This window comes from Grammomys surdaster, unplaced genomic scaffold (genome assembly GCF_004785775.1).
Source record: "Grammomys surdaster isolate TR1022 unplaced genomic scaffold, NIH_TR_1.0 126071, whole genome shotgun sequence".
Lineage (NCBI taxonomy): Eukaryota > Metazoa > Chordata > Mammalia > Rodentia > Muridae > Grammomys > Grammomys surdaster.
In genome coordinates this window covers 2,033-10,578 of record NW_021620880.1, presented here as the reverse complement: position 1 = coordinate 10,578, position 8,546 = coordinate 2,033, and the positions used below count along the sequence as shown (strand labels likewise).

At 39.6% G+C, this 8,546-nt stretch overlaps 1 protein-coding gene across 1 annotated transcript; it reads right to left on the bottom strand.

The window, feature by feature from the left end:
• Window positions 1-293: 293 nt before the first annotated feature.
• Window positions 294-6,323, bottom strand: Bcl2l15 (BCL2 like 15). The gene is made up of 4 exons (XM_028755615.1): window positions 6,188-6,323; window positions 5,540-5,661; window positions 2,486-2,710; window positions 294-311 (listed from the first exon to the last, which is right to left on the bottom strand). The coding sequence occupies exons 1-4, from the start codon at window positions 6,321-6,323 to the stop codon at window positions 294-296; spliced, it is 501 nt and encodes a 166-aa protein (XP_028611448.1).
• Between the last annotated feature and the right edge of the window lie 2,223 nt (window positions 6,324-8,546).

The window sequence follows — 8,546 nt, the reverse complement described above, 5'->3', positions numbered from 1 at the left end:
AGAAAAAGTTTCTGATGTGCTGTTTCATTCAAAATATCTCCAGCAAAGATTTGCAAAAGTGCTTGTAAGGAATTACTTTATCAGGAGGTCTTTGTTTCAACAAACTCTTATTAAAACTCACATAAGAAAAGAAAGTATAATATCAATGTAGGCTTCTATAAGGTGCTTCCAGAGTCAATATTCAGTAAAAACAACACTGGCTAAATTGAAAAAAGCATCTTTTAATTATCAGAAATTAGTCACCCACCCAATCTGTCAGAGGAAGTGATGTTCACTCAGGGATAACCTCTTCTTCAGCTCTCCAGGTTTTCCTAGGAAGAACAGTCAGAATCTAGTCAAAAGGATGGTCCTTAGGAACTGTCTGAGAATTCAGGAAGATTCCTTCAGGGACTACCGTACCTCTTACTACAACTGTTACTGATCCAGGAAGTGGAAAGGAATACACTGAGGTAGTGGGAGCATGACAAATGATTAAGATAGAGGCTTAGTGTTTACTTTCTAATGAGCGAGAACAAGAAAGGACGTGAAGTTTGGTGGGTGGGAAAGTGTAGAGATCTTAGAGGAGTTGGGGAAAGAGAAACCAGAATCTGAAATTAGAATGTAATGTATGAAAGAAAACCTATTTTCAATAAAAAAAAATGAACTTTTTTAAAAGATAAAGGTGGTATGAAGTGATGGCACATGCCTTTAATCCCAACATGCATTTGGGAAGTGAAAGCAGGCAGAGCTCTGTGAGTTTGAGGCTAGCCTGATCTACAGAGTAAGTTCTAGGACAGCCAGGGATACACAGAGAAACCTTGCCTCAAAAAAAAAAAAAAATCAACAACAACAACAACAAAACAGAAACAAAAAAAGGTAAAGGCTTAGTATGCTGCCTACAGTCAACTCTACAATAGATTAGACAAACTATTTTTTTCTATTGAAAAACAATTTTTTTCATACAATGTATTTTGAACATGTTTCCTCCTTCCCCAATTCTTCCCAGATCCTTCCCATCCCTACTTTATCTTCTCTCTGTCTCTCTGTCTCTGTCTCTTTAAAAAAAAAACACACACACAAAAAAGGGCTGAAGAGATGGCTCATCGGTTAAGAACACTGACTGCTCTTCCAGAGGTTCTGAGTTCAATTCCTAGCAACTACATGGTGGCTCACAACCATCTGTGATGGGATCTGATTCCTCTTCTGGTGTGTCTGAAGACAGCTACAGTGTATCCATGTGCATAAAATAAATAAATCTTTAAAAAAATAATTAAAAAAAAATAAAAAACAAACAAAACCCAAGAAGTACATGCTCTCATGCACACACACAGACACACACACACACACACGCATGCACACTCCCCCGGCAAAATCACAACAATAGAAACCAACATATATGAGTAAAAGACCAATCAGAGAAAAAATGCCTAAACAAAGCAAAATGAGACTTAAACTCTATAAAAATACTATTGAGTTTGTTTTGTATTGGCCAACTACTCCTGGGTGTGGGGACTACCCTCAAGTGAGACTCCATTGGAAAAAAAATAATTTTTACTTTGCCACCAGGTACCAATTCCAATTAGCTTTTTGGTTAGGGGTCTGAGCCTGTGTCCACTTTCCTGTCTCAGTGCTGGGATTACACTTGCCTTGAACCTGTGCATGTGGTCACAGTCTCTGAATTCATATATGCATCAGTTCTGTTGTATCTGACTCTGTTTCACAAACTGGTCTTTTTATTTATTTGTTTGTTTGGTTTATTTATTTATTTATTTATTTAATTTTCTTTTGGTTAGGTAATAATAAGATTATTCTGGGGAGTGAGGAAATGGCTTGGTAGGTAAAGTGCTTACCACAAGCACAAGCATGAAGATATGAGTTCAAATCCCCAAAGCATATAAAGATGGATGTGGTAGTGCACATCTCTAATCCCAGTGCTCCTACATCAGAATGGAAGGCAGAGACACAATTCCCAGGAGCTCATGGGCCAGCTAGCTTCACACATGCAGTGGAACTACAGAGAGACTCTGTATCAATCACAGTGAGAGAAGCTAGGACTGATGTCCAAGGTTATTCTCTGGCCTCCACATATGAGCTGTAGCATGCACATGCCTGAACTCAGAAGCATATGAATTAATATATCACATACCACACATGCATGCACGTGCACACACACACGCACACACACATTATTCTAAATTTCCTTAACACATATTAAAGATGTCAAGAATAAAGATTCAGAAAATCACCAGGAAGCAGATAAAGGCAGGCTGAGATTAGAACTCTACCACACCACACTTGGTAGCTGACTGTGTAGACATGGTAGGGATTAGCTTTATGGCCAGCAGTCAACATCTCAGGCAGCACTGTTTAACCCTCAAAGGCTGAGCTTCTATTTCCTCTTTCCATGGCAATTTACCAAAAGTTTCATAATTAATTAAGAGTCCTACTTATTAAAACCAAACCAGCACAAATGCCTAGCAAAGCATGGGACTTTACAGGTACTTACCCATCCTCCCTGGTCCTGGATAAACCCTCGGATGGCCATGTTCCCGTTGATCATGCTTGTCATGCAGGTAGCCACTTGTGTTGCCATTTCAGGAGCCTTATGGGCCACATATTGAAGAAGTTTTACTGACACTGCCAAAAAGGCTCTTTCAAAAGCTAAGGTAGGATCCTGAGTACACCAGGTTGTGCTGAGAGACTGTACTGTGTCCTTGAGTATAGTTCCTGCCTGAGGAGGAAGACAGGCTCTGTTAGTTGTGACTCCAACAGTATGAGAGGCTGCAAGTCTCAGACATGCTCAGAAGTGGCAAATGTACCACTGGCAGCATGGGGTAATATTAGAGGACAGGTGGACAAATTTCATCTTAATATTCTATTATTTTGATATTAAAAACATTAAATAACTTACCAAGTTCATAATTTCAGATATTAATTGGGTAGGATGAACAACTTATTTTGAAAGAAAACTATTAAGCACATGACAATGAGCAAGTCAGACTGTGAGAAGGGGTTGTTTCCATGATTAGGAAATGTGTAGCAAAGTCTAATTTAAAAAAAAAAAAAACAAAAAACTTCTTTTCCCCTCTCAAATAAATTGGTACAAAAACTGTTAGATGGGGTCAAGGCAGATCTTTGAGACACAAAGGAACCCAGTACTGTCAGAGCAGAGTGATAAGTCCTAAATAATAATAGTAACAATAATAATAATGGTCAGCTTTGGAAGATACCTATTTCTGAGGAGTTTTTGCTTGTTTTTACACTTATATATTTCCTTACTTAATATGTGTGTCTGTGCACGCGTGTGTGTGTGTGTGTGTGTGTGTGCATGCACGCGTGTGCACACATGGCATAGTGCATGTGTGTTAGTCAGAGGACAACTTACAGGACATAATTCTTTCCTTCCACATGAGTGTCCTGAGGACTGAACTCACGCTGTCACAGCAGTCAGCGACTTTGCCCATGGAGTCATCTCACTGGCCCTGTATCTCAGTGTTTTAGCATTACTGTTCACTGAGAGAAACTAGAGCTCCCTGGAGAATAACTGACTCCCAGCTAGTGTAAGACCTGTGCTAGAAAGCAAGGGAATGCCGGGCAGTGGTGGCGCATGCCTTTAATCCCAGCACTTGGGAGGCAGAGGCAGGCAGATTTCTGTGTTCGAGGACAGCCTGGTCTACAGAGTGAGTTCCAGGACAGCCAGGGCTACACAGAGAAACCCTATCTCGAAAACAACAACAACAACAACAAAAAAAAACAAAAAAAAAACAAAAACAAAAAAAAGCAAGGGAATTTGAAACGTGACAAAGAGACACAGTTCTCTCAACAGGACAGGACAAACTCAAGTTTGTTCAGGGGTATTCAACATTTCCCATAATCTTCGAAGGTCAAGGACATAAAATAAACAAAAGACTAAGGGACCAATATGGACCCAGGGGATACAAGGAAACATAACTAAATGCCACCCATGAATCTGACGTGGGTATTTTTTGGCTTTGGGTATAATATAAATTACACTGTTGCGACAGGTGACAAGAATTTCGTGAATGGTAAGGATTCACTACTACTGTGTCACTGTTCATTTCCTGGTCTTGACGGTTATATTTTGGTTTTATAAAAAAAAATTCTTTCTTGAAGGAAGTATAAAATCATTACAGAGTAAGGAACTGTCCTGTTAACTATTCTGAAATGTCTAGAGAGGTTCTCTATACCATATTTCCAACTAGAGTTTGAAATTGTTTCAAATGTCTTCCCTCCACCCAGGGTTGTTGGTTTGTTGTTGTGTTGTTTTGTTTGTTATTGTCCAAAATATAGAAGAAAAAAGCAGACCCAACTATCGGCCGTCTATGACACCTCAGGGCAGTAGCTGGAAGTAAGATTATGTCTGAATGTAATGCAGACACACCCCTAAGCTCTTCATTAGGAAGAATAAAGTGTGGTTGTGAAATAAGTCTGGGTTCAAAACCTATCTTCAACATTATAGAGTTTGTTTCTGACTTATTCCCTTATGCCTCTATTTCTTTTATGTGCTTAAAACAGTATGGAGTCAGGAAGTATACACTGCAGGCCTACTGAGAATAAGGCACAATTCATGAATTATATGAATACTGCAGAGAAGAAAGCAGGCTTGATATTTGTTCATGGTATCATATGCTGATTCAGAGATCCTAAGAGTATCAGTTTCTATAATGATTTACACACAAGTGTAATGATTAAACAGTGAAATTCGATCATGCGAAGTAATAAGTACTTGCTGTAGTTGATATAATCAGCAACGTCTACTGGAAGACGGTCTTATGATCTTCATAGCTAATACAAAGTCCAAGTGCTACTGCCAGAAATCAGAGTTCTGATGAGAAGCCAGTAGGCTCCTTTAAGAGGTTAACTCTAATTGTATCAGATTTCTGAACTATCCAATATTTCTGAATCTTACTACTGGACTCTGGGATAAGGGGAAAAGCCCACTCCCAACAAAATTAAGCACTAAGAATATGAATAATGGGGTTGTTGAGATAGCTCAACAATTAAAGACACTTGCCACACTAGCCTGGTAACCCAAGTTCTATCCCTGAAACCTACACAAAGGTGGAAGGGAGAATTCCATGAAATTGTCCTCTGGCCTCCACAGACATGCAGTGGCACATATGTCCCCCTCCCCACATCACACACACACACATACAACACTAGTAATAATTAATAGTAATAAATATACATAAAAGATTATTTTCAAAGGATAATGAACTATGAGTGTGGTCTATGCACACAAAGGGCAGCTCTGATAAAGCCTGTGAGTTCCGTCTATAGTCCTGGGTTTTTATTAATGTCTGAAGAATTAGCAATCACATTTCCTCTGTTGCTGTTTGAACAAACATATACCTCCAAATTCTCACAGAATATTCCTATTCCTAGTATACAGAAATAGAAATGGAAGGAAGGAAAAAAGGAAAGAAGGAAGAAAGAAAGGAAGGAAGGAAGGAAGGAAGGAAGGAAGGAAGGAAAGAAGGAGAAAATTAGTTTGAAATGGAACAGAACAGCAAACAACACTAAAAAGCAAAAATCAGACCTGTCCTCGAATGGTTTCCGCAATGACTTTATTGGCAGAAGCTTCCACCTCTCCATTGAACTCGTCACCAAGCTTTCGAAGGCGGCCAGCAATGATAGCCACATCAAAAGAGCTATCCTCTCCTAAGACAGAGAAAACACTTTCACCATGCTTGAAGGAATGGAAAGTCTCCTGAATCTGGGCAGAAGAGACATGTTCTCTAGTTGTATTTTTGTTTTGTTTTGTTTTGTTTTTTGAGAGAGAGGGTTTCTCCAGGCACCCCTGGCTGTCCTGGAACTTACTCTATTTTCGATGCTTTTTTTTTACAGTTTTGACATTGTTTATAGTTATTAGTAGCAGTCAGACAATCCTCTCTATTGAAAAGATCTTTTATTTCAAATGTTGCTACAAGTTTAAGACTTGCTTTTTAAACCTTGAAAGAGAGCTGGGCAGTGGTGCCTGAAACCTTTATTCCCAGCACTTAGGAGGCAGAGGCAGGTGGATCTCTGAGTTCAAGGCCAGCCTGGTCTACAGAGTAAATTCCAGGACAGCCAGGGCTACCCAGAGAAACCCTGTCTCAAAAAAACAAACAAACAAACTTGAAAGAGAGGAAGCCGACTCTGATTCTATTATCCACCTGTAATCACTATCTCAGACTAGGAGCCTTACCTGAACATGGTTCCTCTGTGGCCAGTAGGTTCCTGTTAGTAGCCTGGGATGTTGGGGTCAACAAGTCTTTGAGTAGAGCACTGACGATGTATTCTGTTTGCTCCTCAAACGTCCAAGGCTTTTTCATTTTAGACATTCTCCACAAAGCAAGTGGTCTTCAGCTCAGCAGAAAGTTAAGAGAACCTGGAAAACCAGTCGTGCCTGCCTACCACTTGCTGCTTCCTAACTGGATATGTCCCAGAATAGCTCCCACTAATTTTCTAAACGTAACTGCTCAAAGGGCTGTGACTTCTCCCAAGACAAATACTTTTCAGTTCCTTATCTCAAACCACACCCTTGCCAGTATGTAATGAACAGCTCTTATAGATAAACAATCTATAGCTGAAATAGAATTGGGGAAGATTCTCTTGAGAAATTTAATTAAGAAATGCTTCCTGTTAGGTTCTGTAACTAATGTAATTTAAAGGGGGGTGAGAGATTTCTGAGTTGGGCATTCGTTTGGCACAATTAGACAAGGATTATTTCCTGAGCATTTGTATGTAGAAGATACTATACTGCTTGGTATATAGTATACCATGTACACTATATACATGGCACTACAGACAACACAGAAAATGACACTGGCATGGTCCTTTGTGAAGCGTACAGATACAGCGGATTAGGAGAGTATACAAGCTTGTAGTCTGGGAAAGCTTCCTTAGAGGATCTGAAAGACAAGTAGGGATTTATTAGGCAAAACTAAGATAAAACAATAAAGGAATAAGACCATCGTGGAAGGATAGCAAAGATAAAGGCTAGGACAGTGGAGGAAACCCTGCTTTGGGGGGAGGGGGCGGTTGAGTAATTAGAGTAACAAGATATTTCAAAGAGAAATTAAACAAGTTAAGAGAACACTATCTGAAATGATGTGAGGCTTTCTGGTATGTGGTAAATGGCAAATGTCCTCTGTTTAGCCCAGGGCTCAGTGATCAGGAGACAGCAATTCATTCTTTAAGAAGTTTGTCCTAAAGTATTAAACTTCATTATTGTTTTAGGAGATCTCAGGATTGAACACTCGCCTGCAGTGGCTGCCTGGTCTAAAGAGTGAGTTCCAGGACAGCCAGGGCTACACAGAGAAACCCTGCCTCAAAACACCAGAAAATAAGATTGGAAAATATTTCTCTTTTGCCCAGCTTCCCAGTCCTTCAAGCACAGCAGTACCCTAGTCTCAAATCTGGGTTTAGCTTCATTAAGAAGGCAGCCTCCAGCTGGAGAGAAGGAGTTGAGGTCTGGGTCTCAGATGCATCGTTTTAACCTACCAGCAAACCTAACACCCAAATTTCTCTTATCCAGTAAAATAAACAGCTTCAACTGCAACAGTAAGAAATTCAAGCGTAAACTGTAGGCCAGATATTCAGAATGGGATTTCTATCCTGCAATATAATCAGAGGCAATATTCTATTTTCTGCCCATTCTAAAGGAATAAATGAATAAATAAATAATATAATAAAAACAAACAAACACAAACACACACCTATTAGAATGGCCAAAATCCAGAATGGAGCACCACCAAAGGCTGGAGAGTCTGTAAAGTGACAGAACTCTCATTTACTCCTTGTGGGAATGTGAAATAGTACAGACTATTTGGAAGAGCTTGGCAGTTTCTTTAAGAAAAAAAAAAAAGAAAGCTATAGCATTTGTATTACCATGTAATACAGAAATTGCACTCTTTGGCTTTAATCTAAAGAATTGAAAATTTACATACAAACAAAAACCTGCTTGTGGATGTTTATGAAAGCTTTGCTTATTTTTGAGGTAGATTCTCATGTAGCCTGGCTGGCCTCTAAGATACTATGTAACCAACGATTAACTTACTTTTATCCTACTGACTCCACCTTCCCAAATGCCAGAATTGTGTCTACCATCTCTGGTTTATTGGTAGGAAGCCACCCAGAATTTCATGCATACTAAGCAAGCACTCTACCAACTGAGTTAAACGCCCAGCCCTGTTTATGGAAGTTTTAGTGGAAGAATGGATAAATCAGCCTCAATACATCCAGACAATGATATTATACAGCCTCAAAATGATGAGCAACTTAGTCATGAAAAGAAAGGAGGAATTTAAGTAACTGGACTTTTGCTACGTAACTGACAAGGTAAGTTCAGCAATTGTAACAAACGTTCTGCTCTGGATTGGGGGTGTTAGGAATGCACCTGGTATTCTCAACATCCCACTCGGTTAGGCCCTCCCACACCAATCATTAATCATGGAAACAACCCACAGGCATGCCCACAGGCCCATGTGATGGAGGTAATTCCTCTGTTGAAGTTTCCTCATCCCAGACTACTAGTTTGTGCCAGGTTGACAAAAACTACCCAG